Raw genomic sequence first — 24950 nt, forward strand, 5'->3', positions numbered from 1 at the left:
ATCCCTGTTCATTCCATTGCCTGTTTTTTTCCTTCTTAGTTTTGGGTCAAGTGTGATTTGCTTGTATGTATGGTTATTTTGTATCGAGTGGTGGACGTTGTGTATGGAATTCTGGAGCTAATTCAAGGCCGGATGATGTCATGTTCCCCCAGACAGGGTGCGTGGCCCCTGGGGGAGCAGACCTGCAGAGTCAGGGCAGTGTGGGCAGTGAGAGTGCCCAGGCACTTCCTGCCCAGGGAGGGCCCCTCGCTGGGCGGGCTCACTGCACCGGCAGGCTGGCCCGCAGAACAGGGTCTGTGCGGGAGAAGGGCGAGGGAGGGGCGGTGGGAGCCCGCTCAGCCCAGCCCTGCATCTAGAGGCCCACTTGCTCACCTGTCCCCAGTGTGTGCTTGGTGGGGGAAGAAGGGCGGCCCCCTGCAACCCCCAGCGACCTGTGTGCTGGAGACAGGAGGGCCTCACTGACCCGTGGCCTCTGAGAGGTAGAGGTCTCTGGGTGTGGGGTAGATGGGGCAGCCCGTGGGCCTCCTGCACGGTGGCCTTGCTCCTGTAGGCCTTGCCCCGCCTCCGCTCCAGGCCCTGGGAGGGGCCTCTGGCAGCCCTGCCTGCTTCCCCATGCAGAGCCTGCTGTAGGGGCCGGGCAGGCCTGGGCACAGGCGGTGGAGGCCGGGTGAGGGGCCAGGGGTGCTGCCTGCCCAGGGGTGGGTGAGGAGTTGCAGTGGGGTTGCGTGACAGCTGGGGTGGCGGTGCTTGTGTCAGTAAGGCCTTCGGTGACATCCAGGGAGAGCGTTGGGTTCTGAGGCGGCCACCGGCAGAGGCCCCTGGTGCACAGGCTGCCCGAGGGAGTGGGGCAGCCTGGTCCGGACAAGAGCTGACCGCCTCGGGGCACACCTCTCTGGGCCCGGGCGGGCAGGCCGCCTGAGCTTCGAGAGGCCTCAGCCTGGGAGGGTGGGTGTCTCTCTGCCCCGCAGGGCGTGCAGGCTGGGCCGGTGGGGCTCAGACGTCCCAGCAGCTCCCTCCCTGCTCCTGCAGCTCACGTGGGCTGGAGCTGCTGGCTTTGGGGAAGGAACAGGACCTGGTGACACTTGGCTCCCAGCTCTGTTGTACCTGAGGCTGCGTCTCTCCTCTTGGGGTGGTGGGAAGGGTCGTGGGCAGGAAGGGCTTGCTGCCCCAGATCCGGCAGGCAGCGATGGTGCACTTGCTTGGAGCCCCCTCGGCTGTGTCCCCTTGCTCGCCCCCCGCCACCGTGTCCTCCTGGGAGCGTGTTGACACACAGGGAGCCCAGTCAGGATGGGCACCAAGGATGGGCCTCCCCCAGGCTCTGAGCTGAGACCCTCTGCTTCCCACCCTGCCGGGGCCCCCGCTACTTGCTCTGCCGAGGGAGGCCACGAGGGCGGTGGGCTCAGCTGTCCTGGAAAGGGCGGGGCCGTGTGTCCCTCTGCCGGGGGCTTCTGGACAGGCCGTGTGACCCTGGAAAAGCGCTGGTGTACGTGGGGCCCTCTGCTCTTCGTAGCCCTCCTGCTTTCCTGTCTTCCCTCTCGTATCCATGGGAAGTGAGCAGTGCTTCCCCCAAGACTGAGCCCTTTCCAGGCAGATCCCAGGCTGAGAAGGCACCACAGCCCAGCTGGGCCCTGCTGGCACCACCTAGGCATCACCTGTGTGGCCCGGGGCTCTCAGCAATCACAGGTATCCTTCCAATTTGAAGCTTTGGCCCTAATGCATAGAATTGATGGAATTTGCAAAGAAAATCTATAGCCAAACGCAACGACTGTGAACCTATCAGCTTCTAACCATTAGGCGTGCAGTTATTTGTTGGTTTGCCTGAGTGTCTCCCAGGCCTGGCAAGAGGAGCCCTGGCCCTTCTGGTTGTCTCCGGCCCAGGGGTCCTCGCGGGTCTGCACTGTTCCTGCTCCCACTGCTGGCTGGTCCGGGCAGCACTGGGACAAGGTGTCTGGCTCAGGGAGGTGGCAGGTCCCCTGCCGTGGGGTTGCAAGCGTGGAAGCGAGCCGCTGCCCCCCACCACGCCCTCCTGTGCCCTCCGGGGGCTGAACCCTCAGGTGCTGTGCGTGGAGAGGCCCGGGTGGGTTCCAGGCCCAGTGTTCTCTCCGGGCCGGGCACGGGCCGCTGACTGCCTCTGCCCCGTGCAGGCCTGTCTGCAGTGCCGGGGCCCATCCTGGGATGCTTCGGGGCGTCTGCAGGGTGTGGCGCCGGCCCAGGGGTCTTGTCCCTGGCACGCTCGCCCCCTCCCATCTCGTTAAAGTTTTTGGGTGTGGCAGGGACCTAAGGGACGTGCTGCCGCTTCTGCCTTTCCTGCCCGTCTGCAGATGGGGAGACTCCACCCCCGCTGGCTCCGCCCAGGAGAGCCGTCTGCCGGCCGTTTGTTGTCATTCTTCGGGGTGCTGCGCTTTCTAAAGTAATTCGGAGCTGTTGTGTTTCCTTTTCACGGCGTATCCCAAGCTGTGCCGATCCCTGATGGGCTCTGGCAGCGCCAGCGGCCGCGCTAGTAGGTGGCAGCTGAGAGTGGGCGCAGCGGCACGGCCGCTGGCAGCAGGTGGCGTCCTGTGAGGCAGCGCGTGCTGGGTGCGGGGAGGGGCGCGAGCCTGCTTGGCAGGAGGCGTCTCTAGCGCGAAGGATGGCTCACTGCAGGGGCGCCCTCAGAGCGGCTTGCTCCCACCCCGCACGCCAGGCTGCGGCGGGGCAGCCGCCAGACCCGGCACCGCCACGGGCCGGGGGGAGGCGCGTGGGGCGGCGGGGCGAGGGGACGCACCTCCCTGTGTCTGCAGGAGATGGAAGGCGGGCCTGGCGTTGTGAGAGAAGCTGAACTCCGTGGCCCGGGCCTGCCGCAGGGTCTGGGAAGGCCGAGGAGAGAAGCTTGCTCTGTGCCAGGCCCTGCTCGAGGTGGGAGACCCGGGGTCCGAGCAGGCCCGGCCCACCAACTCCCAGCGTGTCTGGGGTGAGCCCCGCTGGAGCCCACGGTGGTCCAGCAAATCACCAGCGCCATGTGTTCCCGTCACTGCTCGCTCTACACCCGCGTGGGGGTCTGGAATGTTGAACTGGGGGGCGGGCTGGACCCTGGGACCAGCCTGGCTGAGCTCGGGCACCCCGGCTGCCCCTCCAGGCTGTGGTGCCGGTGGGCACCGTGACCTGGGGCCTCGGCACTGGGGGGCGGCCTGCGCCCCGGGCCTTCTCTTGGGAGCCCCTCTGCTTCCCTCTCTTCCTTCTGTTGAGTTTCTCGGGGCTCCCTTCCCCCCCAGATGGCACGTGCATCAGGTGTGGCGCCCTCTGCTTGCTCTGAGTCCACAGACAGAGTGGCCTGCGGGCGCCCACCACTCTGAGTTTGGGAGGCCTCTGCTCTGGGCCTCTGCCTGCCCTGCCCGGGCTAGCCCTGTGCCCCACAGCCCTTCCTCAGACCCTTGCACCTCCTTCCCTCCCCCTCCCCCCTCCCCCCTCCCCCTCCTTCCTCTCACAGAGGGCCGAGGCCCCGTCTTCTGGAGGAGCCCCACAGATGGGTGGGGCTGCTTTGAGCCCCCTTTCTCAGGGGCCCCAGGATGGCCCTTGGTCCTCACCCGTATGGCCCCTGCTGCCCCTAACCTTACATTGGCCCCAGCAGGAACTTTTTGCCGGCTGTGTGCTTGGGAACTGACCCTGAGGCGGGCGCTGCTGCTGGCTCAGGGGCTGCATCCTGTGCAGGGACTGGAGGATCCCAGAGGGGAAGGGAGGGGAGGGGGGAGGGGAGGGGAGGGCAGAGGGGGAGGGCAGGGGAGGGAAGGGGGGGGAGGGGAGGGGAGGGCAGAGGGGGAGGGCAGGGGAGGGGAGGGTTGGGCAGGAGAGGAAGGCAGGGGAGGGCAGAGGGGGACAGGGGAGCGCAGGGCCCACTCTGGAGTCTGCTGGCCCAGCGCAGCTGCAGCCGCAGCCAAGGCCAGGCTCCTCGCTGTGGCCTCCGTGGAGCTGAGGGTGGGGAGGCAGGGACGCGGCCCCGAGCTCCCGTGCTCGCGCGCTGCCCTCCTTCTGCCGCCGCAGCGCCCAGCGCTGGGCAGGCTGGCTGTAGGGCTGAGTGAGGCCGGGGCCCACCCCACACCCAGACTCCCCTCCACGGCCTGCCCGCTGCCCCTGTGCCGCAGCCCTGCCCCTTCGGCCACCAGGAAGGAACGGGTGAGCGGCCGGAGAGCCTGGGCAGCCCGGAGCCTGTGAGGGGATACGTGGTTTTCTCTCCATGGCCGCTGCTTTTTATAGCGGGCTTATTTCCAGGCTCTCTCGGAAGCGTCTCTCTCTGGCCCTGACTCCGAGGAAGCAGGGCAGGGATCCCGAGAGGCTAGGCTGTGGCCAGCAGGAGCGCTGCCCTCACAAGAGCCACAGCTCCGGGCCACGTGGTGGAGCCGGGCTTCCCTGGGGTGGCTGAGGCCCAGTGTCTGTCAGACACCTGCGGGGCTGTGCCGCCCGCCCTGTGTCTGCCGGGGGAAGCCCCCCTCGTGCTCCCGCCCCTGTGGGAGAGGATGGGGGGGTCCCTGGGGGTCAGAAGGGCAGAGGCGGGCTCGTCGGTGCCCGTCCCGTGGCGCCCCGTTAGTGTCACAGCACCTGCCGGGGGGGACGGGGTGTGCTCTGCAGCACCCCCTTCAGGGGCAGGGACCGGTCCCTCTCCGCCTCTCGTGGCTTGGAACGTGGGGTATCTGTCCACCTGGGACTAGCGGGCAATTTCCTGCGCCCCTGAAAGCCCCCAGCAGAAGCTGCCAGGGTGGGATGGGCCTTTACCTCACAGGCTGGGCTTCGTCCCCTCAGCTGGGCTGGCCCGGCTCGTGTGGAGGCCCCGTTGCTGTCGGTGGAGTGTGGACAAGGCCCCTTGATTCTCCCTCGGGGACTTGGGAGCCCCCATTGCTCCCCCGGGCTCTGGCCTTCTAGAGTTTCAGCCCGGTGAGGGAATGGATACCCCTTCCGGCCCTCCTGGCACATCTGGGCCAGGCCCTCAAATGGAGAGACATAGTGATGACGGAGGACTGCCGTTTTGTGAGGGCAGAGACACACGCCAGTAGACCCAGTGCGGGGTAGGTGTTGGCTGGTACCTGGTCCCTCCTGGGCAGTCAGAGGCCTCTGGCCTCTGCATCTGAGCATGTCAGCCCCAGGCACAGCGTAGGTAGAGAGGCCTCGGCGTGAGGTCTTGGCCTGCTCTGGGGCCTCTCCTGCTGGGCTGGCTTCACTTCCTGTCCCCTGGCAGGTGCAGGGAGCTGGGCTGGGCACCGTGCCCGGGGCGGGGGCACTGTGGCCGGCTCCGTGTTTACCTGGATGGGGGTCCCCGCCGGCAGCCAGCAGCTCTGTGCTTCGTCCCACCTGGATCGCAGGGAGCTCGGGGCCACCGGTGCTGGGCCCTGCCAGGCGGGGAGGCCCGCAGCAGGTGGAGAGGGAGCCTTGGCATCGGGTGGGCAGGACCGAGGGGTCCTCTGAGCCCCTGGCACCGGCACGGAGGGGGGCCATCTCGAGAGAAGTTTAGGTGCTTCCGGTGGTGCTGGCCCTCCAGAGCCCCTGAAACCCTGGGCAGGAAGGGCTTGCCCAGTCCATATGCTGGTGCGGACGCTCTTCGTGTTCCGGGCTAACGTATCAAGTGCTGCCTCTGCCTCTTCCAGCGTGCTGTGGAGCGACCTGCCCTTCCCGGGAGGGGCTGAGGGGACTCACCTGCCCTGAGAAGGGGCACTTGCTGTGCTCCCTGCCGCTTCCCCAGAGCCCAGGGGCCAGCATACAGCGGGCTCGCCGAATGTCTGTTGACTGACTGAGCGAGCTCTGTGCAAGGGGCACACTGGTGTTGGTGCTGCCTGGGCGTCCTTTCCTCAGCCCTCTGACCTCTGGGGTGGCTTTTGTCAAGCATGAGGGCCCAGTTCCCTCCCTGGCTTCCTCCATGGTCTGCAGTTGCTTTTAAAACACTTCATTTTCACTGTTTTCTTTCTAAGCTTTTTCATGTCCCGGTCCTGCTCCATGACCCAGGGCCAAGGGGAGGAGGGGAGCAGGGTGGGCCCCCCGGTTGTGAGCTGCGTCTCTGGAGGCTGGAGCTGAGCCTTAGGACCTGCTCCCCGCTGAAGGCAGATTCCTGTCTCTAACATGCATGTGCGTGCCCTCACCTGTGAGGCCCTGGGGGCTCGCGTCGGTACCTCCATGGCCGCCCCACCTGCTCTCCTGGACACTGGCCCCTCTCGTGCCCGCGGGTCCTGGAGCCCTGCTGGGGCTGCTGAGCCAGAGGTGGGTTTGCCTTTTGTCCTGAGTAAGAGGTGGATTTTGCTCATCGGGGTCTGAGTGAAAGCGGACAGGACAGGGTATGTCCTGTCGTAGCTGCTTCTGGCTGAGGTCAGATGGGGCACTGGGGGAGCAGCTGGCCTCACAGTCCGGTGCCTACAGGGTGTGGCCCCAAGCGGGCAGGGGCTGCTTGGTCTGCTGGGGAAGGGGTGAGCACCAGCCGTGCAGCTGGACGAGCCTGCATCACGCGGACGCTGCTCCCAGCACGCTCAGGCCTGGTCCTGTCTCGCGGGGCAGGGGGGGGCGGTCCTGGGAGGGCACGCTGTCTGCCTGGCACGGACCCTGCCTTCCCTGCCTTCGCTTGGGGCTCATGGCCTTGGAGTGCGGCCGCCTCTTGCTCCTGTGGGCCCCGCTCAGCGAGTTTCCCCCTACCTGGATCTCCCAGCCACATGCTGTGCTGTCACCTCCGCCTTCTGGGGCGCGCCTCCCTGGGATGTGCTGGGGCTCCCTTCCCCCTGGGCCCAAGGCCTGCAGGCGGGGTGGGGGCTGGGAGGTGCTCGCTTTCCCCTCTTCCATCCTCTAGAGGGATGGTTAAAAGGGGAGGGAAGACCCACCCCCATAACGTACAGCGACTGTCAGGGAGCAAACTACTCCCATTTCATACAGACGGGTCAGTGTCGTCGCGCGATCGATGGCTCGCGCACAGTAATTATAGGAACGAGCGGCTTGTGTCGCTTGAGTGAGTTTGAGAAGAGTAGGGTCTCAATCTTTCCTCTAATAGGGCCCCGACAGTCTCAGCACCGCGTGTCTCAGGCTGACAGTGTTGTCATTAAACACCAGGTAGTGCGGGACGACAGAGAAGGCGGCCGCAGGGACAGGCAGCTGACAGCGGCGGTTTGTCATCACCCAGCTGCCCACGCTCCTCTTACGGCGGTGCTGACCGCTGCTCCGTGACGTATGGCCCTGTCGGGCTGCCACTGTGACTTAGTAATCAGTAAATGTTGGTTTTTTTTTTAATAAGTTTATTTTATTTTTTATTTTTTGGCTGCTTTGAGTCTTTGTAATCGGTAAATGTGTGTCAGAGGCTGGTCCCCAATTCAGACAGCAGTGCTGCAGGAAGCCCAGCAGGGTGAGGCCCTGGGCCGGGGGTCCCCTCCCCCCACCGTTGCAGACGTGTGCACACCGTGTGTGTGTGTTAGCGAGCACGTACACTCATCCTCCCAGGGCCGCCCGTGTGGATTCTGGCTGGGAACGCAGAGGTGCTGCGACCAGCTGTGTGTCGGAGTCTGGCAGGGCCTCTCCACGGGCCGCCCAACCCATTCCCGAGGGGCCTGCATGAGTGCTGGCCTCCAGTGGCCCCAGGGTGCAGAGCTGGGTTGTCCTGGGTGCCTAGGAGGGGCCTCTGGCTGTCCCGTCACCTCCTCTGTGACTGCCACCGGAGATGAAGGCTGAGCCGCCTGATTGCAGCAGGGCTTTTCCAGTGTTCGAAGTGTCGGGAACCATCAAGCACAGGAAAAGTGGAGTGATTTATTAGACTCATAAAAATTCATACTTTGCGATCCCACTTCAGTCATCCCACGTCTGAAGCTTGTTAGAGCGCGGTCCCTGGCAGCTCCCGCCGTGGCAGGGGCGGGGGCGGGGTGTTTGCTGCCTCCTGCCCGCTGCCATCCCTGCTCATTTGGAGAAATGGACAGGCCTCTGCAAGCACGTGAAGAACCGTTCACAGGGCTGGGGATTTGTCATGTTATTACAGCTGTGTTCTCGTGGGTGGGAGCAGGAGGGCCAAGCCCTGTCACCTGTGTGCTCCCTGCACCTGCAGGGCCTGAGCTGGGACTGGCTGGGGCTGGCTGGGTGCCGGAGCGCTGAGTGCAGTGGGCCCGGGGCTGGCACCAGGTGAGCAGTGCACCCGTGTGAGAATACAGACAGAGGTCTAGGCGTGCAGGGGGAAGTCTGGGGGCACAGGGGGAGGTCTGCAGGTGCAGGGGGAGATCTGGGGTACGGGGAGAGGTCTGGGAGCACAGGTGGAGATCTACAGGCACAGCTGGAGGTCTGGGAGTGCAGGGGAAGGTCTGCAGGTGTGTTTCTAGCTGTCTTTATGGGATGGATGGGTGTGTGTCTTCTAGGCTGATGTCAGTGGGAGTTGAGTCCATCTCTGTCCTTCCCGAGAGACTCCTGAGCAGAGGCCCCTTGGCCCAGTGCCCCCCCCCCCCCCCGGCCCAGCCTGGGCCCCATCCTGCTGGGCATGGTGGACAGGTCATTTTTCTTCTCTAGGCCTTAGTCTTCTGATCTGTTCACCGGGGGGCTGGCATGCCCCATCAGCTCTGCTGTGCGGTGGGCATTGTGGATTCTGTGCGAAGGGGATGAGGCGACAGAGGGTCCTCACTTCTGTTGACAGGGAGGTGCCACCTGAGCTGGCCAGAGCCAGTCCTCCCTGGGTCCTCGCCTGTAAACAGCGGAGGGGCCTGGAGGTCTGGGCAGGAGGAGGGCCCAGCCCCCCGTGGAACCGGCTTCATCTGCTTCTTCGCAGGCAGCGGCAGGGTCCTCCCAGCAGGTGTCTCGCCCGGTTCTGCTCCCGGCCCGGCCCTTCAACGAGACGTGAGGGGTCCGCGTGGGGCCTGCCGTCCCCATCCACCACCCACCTGCTGGACACCTGCTGGGCACCACCACTCTGGCAGTTGCTCCGGCTGCGCGGCCTCCGTAGCGCCTGCCTCGGCCTTCCTCTTGCTGCTTCCTGCTGGTGGTGGAGCCTCTCCTTGTGGCCCCTGGGGTCTGCTCGCCCCTCCTCAGCCCCAGGGCGCTTTTCACCCCCAAATGCTGTTGTGGCCTTGCTGTCTCCAGGACTGTGTCAGTGAGGGGACAGCTCAGACGGGGCTGGCTTTCGGAAATGCCCTGGTAGACGGGCAGTGTCTGGAGAGGGCAGCGCCCCTCGTCGTGTGGTCTGGCAGGGTCTCCCCACCCAGGAGCAGTGCACCCTCATCGGGAGATGCTGCGTCCCGCTGGCGTGGCCTTTGCTCTGGCTCCAGTCGTGGTCAGTGCCATCCCGCCAGGCCCAGGGCTCTGCACACACCTCAGATGTGCAGCAAGCCTGCAGGTGCTGTGGAGGCCTCTCAGAAACGCGTGCCGGCTCTTCTGTGGCCACTTTCCCGAGACGGCGGCTCGGCCACTGTGGGAGAGAGGCTGCCTGACCCCTGCTCGGCCGGGGTCCTGCGCGTCGGGCTCCTGCATACGGCTTCCTGTCCTGTGTGAGGCCCGCCTGCTGCTGCCGAGAGGGCCAGGAGCCTCTGGGCACCCACAGTCGAGCTGCAGGCCCGGCTTTCCTGTCAGATGGGTGGGAAGGTGAAGCCCTGGACGGGCCGTGTGACGTGTTCTGAGCTGGGTACCAGGGCCCTGTCTGGGCTCGGTCCCTCCCACTGGCTCTCTGGGGACCCTTCCCCGGCTCAGGCTCTGTGGGCTCATTGCCTTCCCGCTGTCCAGACCCACCTGCCCCTCTCGGCCCGGCCTGGCCTGGCCTTGTCCCCGTGATGGTGCAGAGTCTGGGAGCAAGGTGTGAGCCTTCCGCCAGCCGCGGGGCAGCGCAGGGCAGGCCCACGCTCCCCCTCCTGCCAGGAGATGCGAGGGCACCGCCTGCCTACGGCTCTCCCCTGCTTCTCACGGTCCTGGGGCCTGTGGCCACGCCACCCCCTCGGCCTGGACCCCACCCCGGCCAGCAGTGTCACTGTGGGGGCCGCCCCTCGTGGGTCCAGCCCGTGGTGCACCCGCTGCACCCCTGAGCGCCTTGCGTTGTGACCCCAGCTCTAAGCAGGCGGTTAGCCTGAGAGGCCTGCTCTCCGGGGGGCCGGGGGTTGGTCCGGGCGAGGGCGCTGGGAAGAGGCCTCGCAGGGGAGCCCCCTTGGGGACCATGGGCGTGCGAGCCCTTTCAGACCACGGAAACCAGGAAGAGCGAGCTCGAGGGTGTGGAAGTTGCTTTGGTTGGCGGCGCCCACGGGCCCCGTCAGGTGGAGGCCCCGTGTGCTGTGCTGGGCCCGGCCGGGGTCGGGGGCCGGGGTTGGCCTGGGGGAGGCGGGCGCAGTGGTGGGTGTGAGGGCACTGACGGCTGACGGTGAGGCGACGGGCCAGCCGGGACCTGAGTTACTGGGACGGGAGGGTGGCTTGCGGGGCGGAAGAGCGGAAGTCAGGGCGGCTCCCGAAGAGGCTGAGCCGCGACGAGGCCTTGCAGGGCTGTCTTCAGCCGCAAAGGCGGGGCTCCTGCAGACGCGGCCAGGCAGCTGTTGATGAAGAGCAGTCGGCGGCACGTGGGGAGTTTGAATGGTAGGACCCGGGCACGGGAAAGGCCGGGCCCGGCAGCCCCGCCAGCCCGGCTCCCGGCGGCCACACTGCGGTGACCTTGCGAGGCCGGGCGCCTGTGCTGGCCCCCACCCGTCCCCTCCGCCCGTGGGGCCTGGGGGCCTGGCCTGGAGCCCCCCTTCGGGAGCGGGGCTTGGACTCCGGGGTGCCTGACAGGCAGGCGGGATTCTTCGTCTGCGCGCTCCACCGGCCCAGCGCCTTGTGTGGCTGGTCTGGTGAGCCCTGCGCTCGGGCAGCGGGCACCGGCCTTTGCTCAGCTGTCTGGGAGGGCTGCAGGTGGCCGTGCTCTCGGGCCGGGCCTTCACCAGCAGCGCCCGAGCTGTCTCCTCACGCCCACTGGTCCTCAGATGCTGGGCGGCGTGGGAGGCCCGGCCGAGAACCGTCTGCCGTCTTGGGCCTCCTCCCCCCGTTGCTCAGTCTGCCTGTTCGGGAGGCCCTGGTGCCCCGCGTGGGTCTGGAGGCTGGTGGATGGCGAGTCGGGGCGGGGGGCCTGCAGGTCCCGGCCCCCCGGGGTCCCAGGTCTGCTTCGCTGCCCCCGCCCCCGCCTTTCCTGATGGAGCCTGACCTGCTTCTGGCGGGACGTCTGGAGCTGGACGGACAGCTGGGCGGCCGTGGGGGCTGCTGGCCACCGGGCTCCTGGGGCTTGTCCCACAGCCACCTCTCTCCTGCCGGCGGCCCCGGGCAGTCTCTGCTCAGAGGAGCTCTGGCTCCGTCTCTTCCTCACTCATTATACAGTGGTGAGATCAGCAGCGCCCCTTCTTCCTAGTTCTCTCCCTTTGAAGTTCCACAAAAACCTGAACTCCCTCTCAACCCCCAGTCGCAGTGAAACAGAGCAAGAGCCGTGACCTCCGTCTGATGGGCTCTGCCGTCTGTGGTGGCTCGTTGAGGCCGGGGCCGGGGTCAGCCGGAGGCCGGGCTGCTGCAGACAGCGCCGCCTGACCGGCCACGCGAGCTGCACAGGCCCCGGGAAGGCTGGCGCTCTCGCCACTTCCGCAGCCCGAGTGCCAGACCGCCTGGGCTCTGCTGCCGTCGTCCAGTCCCCGCCTCTTGGCCGGTGGCCTCCCTCCCCAGCTCGCTCGTGCAGGAGCCGGGCCCTGCTGATAGATGGGCTCACATCCCATTCAAATATGATGCCAGCAGTTTTTTTGTAGTTTGTCTTCCATTGCGGTAGTAAAGTTTTTAATTAGGGAAGCTAATGAGATCGATTAGTCATTAGAAGTGACCTCTGCACGGCAGGGCGGAGAGGGCTGTGTGTGTGTGGGCCTGATAACGCAGCACCCGGGCGTCGTTGGCAATAAAGGCACGAAGGGTTTGATTTGAGTGAAACGTGCCACGGGGAATACATCATGCGGAGAAAAAAATTACAGCCCTGGGAGTCTGTAATGAAGGGAATTAAACCAACATCCTATCTAAATAACATGATTATCTACACAAACCCTCAGCCGGCCAGGAGGAAGGGGAGAGACTGCTGCCTGCCGGGGCAACCCTCCAGCACCACAGGGCGGGGGGAGGCCGGGCACCCTGCCCACGGGGAGCTCGCCCATACCTGCCGCTCTGCCTTTGCACTGGGCTCACGGTTCCGGTCCCTGTGTGCCACGCGTGGTCTGAGGAGCTTTCACTCCTATCAGCCGTAGGATGGGGGGCGATGCCACCCGTCTGTCCGCCCTGCTGAGCTATATGTGCCCTCAGCGTGGGCTCCCTGGACTCTTCTCTTCAGGGCGTTGTCGTGAGTGCTCCCACCCCCAGGGCCAAGTCGCTCATGGGGAAGACCAGGAGGGTCTGCGGGGCCAGGCTGTGAGGGTCACAGCCCCACTCTGGGGGGCGGGGCATGGGCTGGTGTGCCCTCCCCTCTGCCCCTTGGGATCGCGGGGGCTGGGGCCTAACGGGTGCCGAAGTCTGGGAGGTGACACTAAGCCTTTTAAGAGGGGGGCCTACTTTATTACTTTGTATTTTCTTAGAAGTGGTTATCAGGTACTAATACGTAAAATGCAGTAAGTTAGTGAAAAGTTAAATTTCACAGTGGGGCTGCGTTGCAAAGGAATGTTATAAATACTGATGCCCGTTAACGGCAGGAATGAGGGCCAGGCCCAGAGGTGGTATGTCCCAAGAGGAACTTTGCTGAATGCAGAGTCCAGTCCCTTGGGCATTGGGGGCTGGGGGCTTCCTGGAGGAGGTGGCATCTGGTGGAACAGGAAGGGGGATGGGAGAAGCCGATGTTGTGCATCTGGACGAGGGGGGCACGAAGCTGGCCAGGCCTGGGGCTCCCGGTGCTCAGGATGAAAACAGAGTTGGTGAGGAGGGGCCCTGCCCCAGCACAGCCCAGCCCTCCTTCCCACCCTGCACGCCGGTGCCCCCGAGCTGCAGAGCCAGGGCCCTGGGGCTCTAGGGTGTGTGTCGCAGCCCAGACTGGCAGGTGGTGGCTGGTGTGGGAGCCAAAGGGGGCCGAGAGCGGGTGGCCCCCGCGGCAGCGGAGGGGATGGGCAGGTGGGCTGTCCAGGTGCAGGGGCTGTGGGAGCAGGGAGTGGGTTTGGAGGCCATGGGGTCAGCGTGGGGCTTGGCAGTAACTTAGAGGAATTCCCGTGTTCCTGAGCGCTTAGTTGGAACAAGCTATTATTGATTTTCATTGGTCTCTTCTTGCTTGTAAGACCTTGAAAATTCAATTCAACAAACATTTATTTACTGATGCCCCCCGTGTGCTAGGCTCTCCCGTGCATCCCGAACGTGTGGGGGCTGCCGGAGCTGAAGGGTCCGTCGCTTTGGTCGCTCAGCAGGATCAGGCGTCCCGGGTGCTGCCGCTGCTTCTGCCCAGCTGCCCTCTTTCTCCCTCACTGCCCCCTGAGCTGCAGCCCTTGCAAGGAGAGAGAGACGGAGACGGAGATGGAGACTGGGGGGGTGCTGGCCTGGCCTTGCCTGGACCTCTGTGGACCCCTGGTGGGCAGCCGCTGTGGGCCCCTGCCTCCAGTCCCGGGGGCAGAGGCGTCCTCCGCTCTCAGCACTCCCGGGGCCTTGCAACCCCACGTCCACCCCGACCCCAGCTGGGCGCGTGGACCCTGCTCCTCTGGTCTGGGGGCTCGCAGGGGCGCTCTGAGCCTGTGCTGTGTCCTGGCCTTCTCATGTGGGTGCGTGGGAGCCCGGTTAGAGGCTGCAGTGCCCCAGGGATGGGTTTGGGGACACCTGAGGGAGGGGCTCTTCCAGCGTCTGGACAAGGAGACACAGTGCCAGTTCCGATGACCGTGCAGGTGCGGTGGCTCCCGTGGGGCGGGCTTGTCCTGCCTGCTCCCAGGCAGGCCCCGCACCCCACCGCCCATCAGGCTGGGTGAGCCTTGGAGAGAAGGCATCTGGGCCAAGGTGCTGACTGCTGACTGGGGGAGGGCCTGGCTGTGGGCTGGTGGTCTGCTGTGCTTAGGGCTCTGGAAGGTGATTTTTGCCCAGTGTTACTGTCACTGTTCATGGAGCAGTCACCGCTTCTCGTGGAGTTTGCAGGTGCTGGGAGGATGTGTCCTTGGGGCCTAGGGGAGCAGGTTCGGGTCGTGGAGCACCGGTTTGTGCTGTCAGGGAGTGGGGTGGCTGGCCGCTGTCACAGCTGGCCCTGAGCAGCCAGGAGTGTGGGAACCTGTGGGTCTGGCACCACTGTGCCCCTGCCGTGCTCCCTCTCCTGGGCCACCCTGGACCCCGGTGGCCTTCAGCTGAGGGTCAGCTAGTTATTGCCCAGGGGTCATAGGCCTGTCCTTGTGCCGAAGCTCTGGTGGGAGAGCACGTGTGTTTTCCTGGCCTCCTTGTCTCTGCTCCTTCCCATTCACCCTCCCCCCACGCCCCTCACCCCCTGCCTGGCTGTGCTGCCCAGAAGCCGTCTGCTGCTGGGGTGACTGGTAGGGGCCCCCCTTCCAAGCAGAGCCTGGGCTCCGTGCAGGCAGGTTAGGTAGGTGGGGCCACAAGGAGGCGCCTTTGGGAACCTGGGTCCGAGCAGCCTGGCCTGAGGGACTGGGGTGCCGGGTCGGTCACAAGAGGCAGCAGCGCCCGTCCGTGTTCCCGTGCTGCGTTAGCTTTAATTATCTGGGCAGTTAGAGCTGTATATTATGAAAGTCGGGCAATTAGATGCGTTCCTTATAGCTATGGGGAAATTGCTGGCTATCAAGTGGAAGGGAACTGGGGCAAAACAGATCCCTGTTAATTGCATGAAACATTCAGCAAGAAATAAAGCTGTGGTGTACATCACCCTGCAAAATGTTCTGAAAACAGAAGTGATTAAGTACATAAATCTGCGTGGATACCCAGTGAGGGTTCCCAGAGAGGGAGGTGAGCGCTTCACACCCGCAGCCTCCCGGACCCGCCCGTGGGCCCCTCCTCACTGCCCACGGGGAGCACCGGCCTGCCATGCCGGCTGCTGCAGCTGGCCGCACCCACCCCACTTGCTCTCCTGGAGGCCGTGCTGGCCGCCTCCGGCTCCGGCAGCCCTGGGCTGCTGAGCTCTCTGGGAGTGGGCGGGGGGTTGGATCAGGGGGTGATGGGAGGCCCCACCGACCTCCACTGACCACCCGTGTCTGGGTTTCCCTGCAGCCTCCAGCCTGCACGGCCAGCGGAACCCTCCCACCAGCAAAGTGATCAAGACTCGCTACCGCATCGTCAAGAAGACCCAGGCCTCACCTCTCAGCACCGCCCCCGGTCCCCTGGCCCCACCCTCCTGGCGGGCACTGCGGCTCTCCCTGTCCAGGTAGGAGGCCTGTGGCTGGTGGGCTCCAAAGTGCAGGGCGGGGCCCGAGGACCGAGCACGCCCCCGGAAGTGCTTGGTCTACAGTTGTTGGCTGGGGAATGGGCTAATTTTTCTGTCTAGCAATTTCTGCACGAGACGTGTGGCCGGCCTGTGTGTGCTGTGCACTCGTGCAGACACGCACGCTCCCTGTCCGTTAGCAGCAAGCTGCCAGCTTGGGCCGGGGGGTGGGGTGGTGGTCTGGGAGCAGCCGCTGCCGGACCATTGAGGCCACACCACGCCTGGGTGTCCCTCAGGGAGAAACTTCTGGTGAGAGAGGCTGGGCCGTCTCACTGTCGATATATTGATTGTTGCGGGCGGAGGTGAGGCTGTGTCCCTCTCCAGCTGCCCACACCAGGGTCTGGCCTGCACGCTGAGCGCTGTGGCCTCGCTCCAGGCTGCTTCTGCCGGAGGGCATGTGCGGTGCGTTCGGCTCCACCTTCTTTTCTGGGTCCCCTGGGCCCAGAAGCAGGAGGGCTGCCGAGGTTGGGGTGCGGCTCCTTCCTTCAATGAGGCAGGGGGAGGGGTGACAGCCTGGGTGGGTTGGAATCGGGCAGTGGCAGGCCCCCTCCCTCTGTCCTCTGTCCTTCTGGGGAGCGATGTGGGAGCCCCTTGGCCCAGTGTGGGCTTCCAGCTGGCTGCACTGGGCACTCCAGAGCACATGGCCTCGGGCCTTGGGCCAGGGGGCCATTGTGCCCCAAAGGGCTGGGCCATGGGGCAGAGCAGCTATAGTCCTGGGCAGGGGCCATCCTGCCAGCCCCCCACGGACCCCCCGCTCTCTGGACATGGGAGAGGAGGTGCTGGCCTACTGGCCCATGGTAGGTGTGCCAGGAGGTCAGCCTGCCCAGGCGGTCAGCGGTGGCCACTGCCCTCCTCCCTTCCCACCAGGCCGCACGAAACTTGGCCCTGCTGCCGACTTTTCTGGAGGCAGTAGCTGGGAGTATATTTTAAATTAATTTTACTGCACTTTTTGTAGTATTTTTGTTTTAAATAGATTTATAAGCATCTTGGGGGCTATTTCTACAAATTTATGAAGATAATTTTCACTCTCTCGATAAGGTTGAATTTACACCTGCTATTTCCATATTAATTCACAGTGCTAAGTGGGTCTAATTTTCTTCCGTTCTCCTATCTGGTGAGCACGGCCTTTCCTAATGCAATTTCCCCCTCACTAAATCACTGTGATCGGGAGTCATGATCGAGCTAAATTAACTTAAATTAATTTACTTAATAAGAGCCCCAGATCTTCGTGAATGAGGCTCAGATTTATTGATTCTTGCTCCTCTCTCCCCCTCCTGCAGTCGGCCTTCCCGCCCGCATGGGCAGCCCTGGCCCGGCCCCGCCTCTCCCAGGGGGCCTGGCTGGGGGCCGGGGGTGGCCTTCGTCAGGGGGGCACCAGCGGGCCTCTCCTTCCTGGCCTCTGAGTGCCACGGAAGCCCAGGTGTGGGTCCAGCTGGCCCAGTGTTGAGTGTGCCAGGCCCTGATGGGGTCACTGAGCAGAAACAGGTGCCAGGCTTAGGGGCCGAGGGCTCTGGAGGAGGGAGGTGGCTGGGTGCACCCCCGAGGCAGCCGCCGCCTCATACTTTCAGCCGGAGTGTCAAGCGCATCAGGCCGAGGACAGCCCGGTCAGCAGCAGGGCGGGGAGTGTGCCTGCCCCTCAGTTCTGGAGACAGGTGGGGGCTGCCTCATGGGCAGGTGTGTGAGGTCCGCACTTGGGTCAGGTGGATAGGACGGGCCATCGGGACAGGCCCAGCCCAGCTGCCAGCCCCGCCCAGCCACTGCTTGCCTCAAGCTCCCAGCGAAGGTGGTACCGGGCTTTGTGGGGAGGGCGCGCACCTAGATAGCTGTGTGTAGCCCCACCAAGGGCCGTGCCGAGTGCCAGACAGCTCAGGCCCTGCAGCCCTGGCCTGTGCTTGGTGGCTGGGCGCTCTGAGGCAGGTTCCCAGCTGCGCCAGGCCCCAGTGCCCTCCCTGGGTGTGGAGGTGCGGCCACGCCCACCCCAGGATGGCCACATGTGCACTGAGGGCACGTGTGGGCTGTGCTCAGTGAGGCCTCCCTCCGCCCGCCTGCCTCTCTGCAGGCCTGCGTGACCCATCGCCGTGCACCTGGGAGGCTCCTTGAACCCAGAGCCCTGGACCCTGGGGGCCTGGCCTCTGGACGTGGTCTGCAGGGCGGCAGGGCCGAGCGGCTGGGACGCCCTGGGAAGTGTGGGTTGGGCTGCCAGTGGCCCGGGCTTCCTATGCCCAAGGCCACCTGTGCCCTGGCGAGGCTGCCTTCTCAGCAGTTGCCACCCGCCAGCTGTCCAGCCCGCCGTCGGCTGTACACGCCAGGCTCAGCGTGTCGAGGCAGCAGGAAGGGCTTGTCTCCAGGGCCGGAGGCCAGTCTGATGCCCTCCCACCCTCCTCCTTCAGCTCCATCAGAGCTGGGGCTGCCTGTGTGTGGTCAGCAGGTCCCAGAGAGGTTCTGGGGCCAACTGGCTTTGGCCTTGGCCTTGACCTCTGTCCTGTGCAGCTGCAGGTTCCTCAGCTCTCCCTGGCAGAAGTGGGGGTTGGGCTGGTGGCTGGACTGAGGCCAGTGTGGGCTACGGGCTGCTGCAGTGATGAGAAAGCAGGGCGGTCCCACCAGGCAGCGGGGCTGAGCCCAGGAACCAAGGGCTCTTCTTGGGCCTCCCGATCTGTGTCCCCCATGGAGAGAGGGCACCTCCGAGGGGCTGGCAGGCAGGCCCCAGCAGTCCTGGAAATCTCAGTGGGCAGAGTTGGGGGCTGGTGGACACAGGTGGGAGGTGAGGCAGGTGGCCCAGCAGCTGAGTGCCAGTGTTGGCATGAGGTGGCCCTGGACCCCACCCCCCTGCAGACCCTCACTGTGAGTCTCTGCAGAGAGGAAGCTGTGTGTGCGTTGGGGGGGCTGCCAGCCTGGGGGAGCCCAGGGAGCCCCCGGTAGGCGGCACACAGCGTGTGACCCTGGGCTCAGCCGAGACCCGCGCCTAACAGCCATGGCCTTGGCAAGTCCCTGCCCTCCCTGTGCGACAAATGACACGCCCCTTGTAGCGGTGGGGACGCCACGCTCAGTCGTGCACCGCGCGGGGCCTGGCTTTAGAAAGATTTCAGAGGTGGCGGGGCTGCTGCGAGCCCTCTCCCGAGAGGGGTGGGACAGGGCGCTGCCCAGGCTGGAGACAGGCCCCTCCTCCACTCTCAGCACAGCCCTCCCTCGTGTTGGGGCACCTCGCCTTCCACACTCTTGGGGCGGGGCCGGCGGCCTCAGGAGAGGCACGTTGTGACGTTCTCCTCTCCTCCCCACCCTGCTGGCCCTGGGTCAGGGGCGGCGCAGCTCCTCTGCCCGCTCCCTGCTCCGGGGGGGCTCGGGAGGTGGGCATCCCCAGGCCTGGCTCCTGGTGTCTGGGAAGAGGCAGAGGGTTGCAGGGTCCTTGGCCCGTTCCCCTCCCTGGAAGCCCGTGTTCTGCACCGTGACCTGAGCCACGTGGCAGTGTGGCCACCACTGACAGTGCTGTCCTGGGCGCCAGGCTGCACGTCTGCCTCGCAAGGCAGCTTTGCACTTTGTTTCCCGGTTTAGACAGAAACCTACTCTGAGCCCCATGTCAGTTTTGGCCTAATGTGTGGGGAGCTGAGGGGCCACGTGGTAGCCCACGTTCACAGCAGGAGTCCTGGGGTCCCCTTCCCACCACCAGTTGTCTGGTCTGGAGGAGGTTCTGGTGCTTCTGTGCTGAGGACCTGACTCCAGAAACATCTGAGAGGAGAGTCAGCTGGAAGTAGGGCAGCTAGCCCGTCGGTTCTGTCGGCCGCTCAGCCCTCATCCACGTTGGGGCAGACGGAAGGTGGGAAGCCGCCGGGCCGCAGCTCCTGGACCCCGTGGGCACTGCCCCTCCCATCGAGAGCCATGGGCTGGATGAGGTGGCCGCTGCCCTGGCCAGGGGAGCGTGTGGAGGCCGGAGCTCCGGAGGGACACAGGGTGGGGGGTGGCTTCCCCTCCTGGGAAGGACTGTGGCCTGAGTGGGGCGGAATCCTCGGCGCCACGTCTGTACTGCTGCCCCGGCCAGCAGATGCCTGGCTTTGGGGCCGCCTGCGTGCAGGGGGAGTGGCAGCTGGCCCGGGCAGGCCAGGTCCAGGGCCCCAGGAGGCGTGGCTGGGGCTGGAGGACTGCACAGCGCCACGGCCCAGAGCCGGCCCCCGGGGCCTGGGCAGCAGGGGGACCCACGAGCACACCCCGGGGCTGAGGCGCACACTGAGCGAGGATTTAATTTTTTTTGTTCGAAGATTTGTGGATTTGCCTGTGCCCTCGCCGGTTTCCAACAAGTTCATTAATCTGAACTGAAGCTGAAATGTGACCTATATCCCTAAACTGCCTGTCACTTTTTTTCTTTCCAAATTCATTTGACATGGAAGTGCAGAATAAACAGAAGCCCCTGTGCTTAAGCAAATGAGTCTGGCGGCTGCTCCATCCCGACTACAAATGGGGCTGTCACAGGGGCTGCCACTCGCTGGGCTGCCTTATTTTATTTTATTTTTGTGTCTGTGCGGTAAATCTTTAAGTAATCTCCGGGCAGTTTGTCGAGGTTTGGGCTGCGATTTTGAAGGCTCTAAAATGCTTCTCCGAAGTGACGAGTCATTATTGAAGAGGAATCCAGGGCGAGGATGGGCAGTGTCCCTGCGGGGTGGCCTCAGCTCGACGTCCTCCCTTCACACGTACCCTTGCCGGCTCCCTGGTGAGCAGGAGGCCAGCCTTGGCCCTGCCCGGCCTCCTTCTCACCTCCGGTTATCGGGGTGTTGGGCAGCTCGGGCTGCCGTAACGCAACGCCTCACACGGGGCGGCTTACGCCACAGACGTGTGTTCCTCACGGTCTGGAGGCTGCGCGTCTGAGGTCCGGGTGCTGGCCGGGCCCACGTCTCCTCCAGGTTGCAGACGCCACCTGCTCGCCATGTCCTCCCGTGTGGAGGGAGAGCAGAAGCCTCGGGGGTCTTAATGAGGCCACTAACCCCATCACGGGGCCCCACCCCGACGACCTCATCTCACCCTCATCACCGCCCAAAGGCCGCACCTCCAAACAGCATCACACTGGGGTTAGGGCTTCAACATAGGAATTGAAGGGGGGGACACAGCCTTCAGTCAGAGCAGGGAGTGTCCTGCGCATGCCAGCGGAACTGGGGTCCCCACAGCCTCCTGCCCTCCCCCGAAGGGTGTGGCAGTTAGAGGGACCTGGGGAGAACCCTTCTGGGAAAGCAGTGTTCCCTTCCAGTCGCCTCCACCATGGCCACAGCCCGGGGCCCCGCTCTGTCTCTGGCAAGGCCCCAGCCTGGTGGTGTGCAGGGACCCCTCCCAGCTCAGCCCAGGCCGCAACCCTGTGACAGAGCTAGTAGGGTGCCCAGTGCTGGGCAGCGGGGCTCCCCTGCGGATCCCTGCGGGCAGCCGTCCTGTGTGGGCGAGCTCTCTGCCCGCGGCACTCGCCTCCCAGTAGGCAGGGGGTCAGGAAGCAAGCAGAGGATGAAGCAAATACTTGCACGGGGTGGCAAGTGCTGGGAAGCTCTGAGACTCACCCAGGGTGGACGGGCCACCAAGGAGCCCAGAGAAGGCTCCTCTGGGGCTGGGGCCAGTGGGGTCAGTGTGGGCCGCATTGTGAGGGCCTTTCCCGGAGGGCTGGGAAGGAGCCCGGGATGTCTGCTCAGAGGGCAGCAGAGGCTGGCGTGGAAGGTGGGACCTGGGCCCTGCTGCTGGACCCGCAGGGGCCAGGGGGATGTCAGGGTGGGGGCTGCAACCCTTCCTCCCGGCGGCCCCGCTTCCCAGGCTGTGACTGCTGCGTGCAGGCCCTGGGCACACGCCGTGGCCGACCTTGACCTTGACCTGGCTTGCATGGTTCTGGGGGTGCCCGCCTGCCTCTGACGTGGAGCCTGGGGAGCTGCACGCCGCGCCTGGCTCCGTCCAGCCCTGTGCCCCTGGCTGCCCCATGACAGCTCTGCCCGTGGGCGGCTTGTACTGAGAGCCGAGGAGGCCGCTGGGCCGAGCGCCGCTCAGGCTGCCTGCGAAGGGGCTGAGGGGTTGTGGCGAGTGGGTAGCAGAGCTCTGGACTGGTTCTGTTACAGCGGAAAGCGCCCGTTTCAAGCGAGAAGGACGTTCCCCGGGTCTCACCGGGACGCCCCCTGGGCTGAGGGTCCCGGATGCCCGCTTCGGGCCCCGCCTGCTCCGTCGGCAGCGGGCAGTCAGGACTGTCCTGGTTTCGTGTCAGAGGCAGGGTTTCCCCGCCGCCCGCCCCCACCCGGCTTGTGCCCGGGGTTGGGGGCAGTAAGAGTGGAGGGAGAGTGGGACAGGAGGAGGGGTCCCCCAACACGTTCTGCGGGGCCTGCTCTCTGCCCTGACGGGGCTGTCCCCTCCAGGAGAAGGGCCTTCCATCTGGGCTGGAGCTCGGGGGTTGTTCGGGTTGTGGCTTTCAGTTGGGTGGCACCTGAGCATTTTCTTTCCCCGGTCCCTCTGTGTCGCAGCTCAGGCCTGGCGGAGCAGAGCAGGCGGGGTCCCCGGGCGGGGGCTGCAGTGGCTCCTAGCTGCCCCTGGGCTTGCGGAAGAGGAGTCAGTCTACTCACTCCCCAGGTGTCCGTGGAGGGCCTGTCCTGCGTCAGGGCCCGGCCTGCTTGGAAGCTGCGGCCCAGTGGGGGACAGACTGTCCTGGGCCGGAGGGCCTCTCCGCAGCCCTGGGTCTCCCCCAGGCCTGGCTGCGGTGAGTGGGCGTGACCAGGCCCAGGGGCTCTCCCCCGGCAGGGGAAATGACACGCACCGCACGGGGGAGCCGCGAGACGGCCGGGCAGGAGGCAGAGCAGGTTCACGGGCGGAGGTGTGACCAGGCCTGAGGCTTCAGGGGCTAGTCTGGTCAAGTAGCGAGCGGCCCTGGCCCAGGTCCTGCTCGGGGGCGCCTGGCCGCCCAGGGCCCTGCTGACCGCTGACCGCCACTCTCTCTGCCTGGCCCTGCAGATGGTCGCCACTGGGCTGTAGCCCTGCTCTGTGGCTTGTGGCCTGAGCTGGCCGCTTTTATGTCAGCACGTTGGGGGCAGCGCCCTGTTGCTGCTGACCACCCCTCAGCCCCAGGAGGGCTGTGAGCCGGGGCTGTCGTGTGGGAGGGGTGCACGGAGGAGCCAGGGCGGGCCTGGGCCAGTGGGGAGGGCGGGGGTGGGGGCTGTCGCCATGCGCTCCTGGCTCACTCCTGGTCCCTCTCCTAGTCAGTGTCTTGCATTTAATTTTGGGGAGTAACTTTATTTCACATACTTCTGCACTTATAGAAAAGCTGCAAAAGTAGTACACGGAACTGCTGTGTATTCTTCACCTAAATCCACCGGTTATTTGTACCTTGCCCCGTCTGCTGTATTGTTTCCACTCTCTGACCACAGACCACCGTTTGTGAGGGCGTTGCAGCCTCGATGCCCTTGACCGGGGCAGCAGAGGCCTCCTCGTGCGTGGCGGGACTCAGCTTCGCCGTTTGGGCAGGAGCGCTGTGGGTCCCTCTGGGTGTTTGTGGCGTCGAGCCTGTGTGGGCGTCCTGTTCCTCGCTGGGCCTCACCCGCTCCTTCTAGACCCTTAGTGATTTCCAGCCCCTCATTCCTTCCATATCGGTTGGTCGGGGTCCTGTAAGGAACTGCTGTCCCTCATCCCCTGTTGCCTTGTATATTCATTTATTTGTAATGGTATGGACTCCCGATTCTTATTTTTCAGGCTGTAATCTGTTGATGTGATTCATTCGACCCTCCGTTGGCCACGGCGCTGGCCCGCGGAGGCCCCCTCTGGGCTGGCCCTGTCTCCTTTCCACGTGGCACCGTCACTCACCGAGCCTCCCTCACCTGCCCAGTGGAAGCTTCCAGGCTCACCTGGGACTTGCCCTCTTCCAGCCCGGAACCAGCCGCGTCTGCGGACCCCGGCTCCTGACAGCACAGTGGCTCCTGGCCGCTCGCAGCCGCGCTGCCGAGGGGTGACGGGAGCATGTCGCGCGGGTCCGGGCAGCGGGGCGCGTCCTCCTTGCAGGCCTTCCTGGGTCAGATCCGCGCACCTGTGCGCACAGCTGTCTCCGTGCTGCTGCTGCTGCTTCAGGCCGCCTCCCCCTGTGCCCTCGCGACTCCCCTGAGGAGCCCTCTTCTGGCCGCTTTCACTGTGGTCCTTCTGGCTGGTTCCAGACACCGCAGGGGAGGTGCACACTCGGCACGTCCGCCTGCAGCCACCCCCAGCGATTGCTGATTGCCCTGCTCTCGCGGGCGGGCGGCTCCCCGCTCTCACGGGGCTCTTTGTGTAGACGCGGGTCCCCTCCCGGAGCAGCGCCCCCTGTCTGCTCCAGTTCCCATCGCAGCACGTTCTCAAGGTGCCGTGGCATCTCGTCGTGGTTTAATTTGAATTTCCCTGATTGCCAGTCATGTTGAACGCTTAGGCACGGGATTGTTTAAGGCCGTTCTTGTGTTCTTTTGTGTCTTCTTTTGTGCTCACATCTTTTGCCCGTTTTTAATTGCTGGTTTGTCTCCTGTTCTTGAGTTGCGGGAGTGGTCCACTTGTTCAAGGCCCTGTGTCCGCGCCTTTCCTGGCCAAGTCGGCCTCAGCTTGAATGAGCGCCTTGTTTCCTGCCCAGGAGTCTGGTGGTGTGTCCACGGGGGCTCTCGGCCCTCTGGGGGGCTTGTGCCCTGTGGCTGCTGTGCCGCCATCCTCAGCCCCACGTTCAGAGTGTGAGGTCAAGGGCCCTTCCCCCCGGAGGCTCTCACCTGGCTCTGCTCTCTGCCAGCATCGCCTCCCCAGCCCCCGAGGGAGCCCTGCAGGCCTGCGTCTCCTGGGGGACCTGGAGCCCCAGAGGGGAAGCCTGGCCTTTCTCAACCTCTCCGGGCCCACGGGGAGCGCAGGCTGCTGCTCTGTGCTGGACCCCGTCCGTCCTCTGCCCTCACTCACGTGCACCCCTCACCAGCCCCGGGCCTGGGAGTGGTCAGAGAACAGCCTTTCCTGTGCCACGGGAGCCGCCAAGAGCATCCCTCAGGGTGGGTTTGGAAGAAATAGGTAAAGAAATCAAAGCAGGAAGGACTTCCCTGGTGGCGCCGTGCTTAAGAATCCGCCTGCCAATGCAGGGGACACGGGTTCGAGCCCTGGTCCGGGAAGATCCCACATGCTGCGGAGCAACTAAGTCCGTGTGCCACAACTGCTGAGCCCACGTGCCACAACTGCTGAAGCCCGCGTGCCTGGAGCCCGTGCTCCGGAACAAGAGAAGCCACCGCAATGACAAGCCCGTGCACCGCAACGAAGAGTAGCCCCCGCTTGTCACAACTAGAGGAAGCCCACGCGCAGCAACGAAGACCCAACGCAGCAAAAAATAAATAAATTTATTTATTTAAAAAGCAAAAAGAAAAAAGGATTATGAGAAAAGAAATCAGAGCAGGAAGTTTGGCCTGAGGGTGACAGGGAGGTGTGACCCAGCTCTTGGTGCTGAGCTTTGGAGAGATTAGGGTGGGGCCTCTTTAAGGGAATTGGTGGGTGCCAGTAGGGGTCAGGGAGGGACCTGGGGTGACCCTGCCCCCTCCCCTCCTGCCCCCCACCCCCGCCTGCTTCCCCACGTGGTGCTGAAGCAGGTCTCCTCTGGCAGGTTTTTTAGAATTTTATTTTATGAGAACAGGCGGTTACGGCTCCC

At 64.8% G+C, this 24950-nt stretch overlaps 1 protein-coding gene across 3 annotated transcripts in view; it reads left to right on the forward strand.

Moving 5' to 3' along the window:
- ZC3H3 (zinc finger CCCH-type containing 3) overlaps positions 1-24950 on the forward strand; it is an 82509-nt gene that overhangs the window by 15755 nt on the left and 41804 nt on the right. For all 3 annotated transcript variants that reach the window (XM_059902024.1, XM_059902025.1, XM_059902026.1), the window contains exon 4: positions 15115-15268. In XM_059902024.1, coding sequence (XP_059758007.1) covers positions 15115-15268 — 154 coding nt within the window. The remainder of the gene's footprint in view (positions 1-15114; positions 15269-24950) is intronic.

This window comes from Balaenoptera ricei, chromosome 17, assembly GCF_028023285.1.
Source record: "Balaenoptera ricei isolate mBalRic1 chromosome 17, mBalRic1.hap2, whole genome shotgun sequence".
Classification (NCBI taxonomy): domain Eukaryota; kingdom Metazoa; phylum Chordata; class Mammalia; order Artiodactyla; family Balaenopteridae; genus Balaenoptera; species Balaenoptera ricei.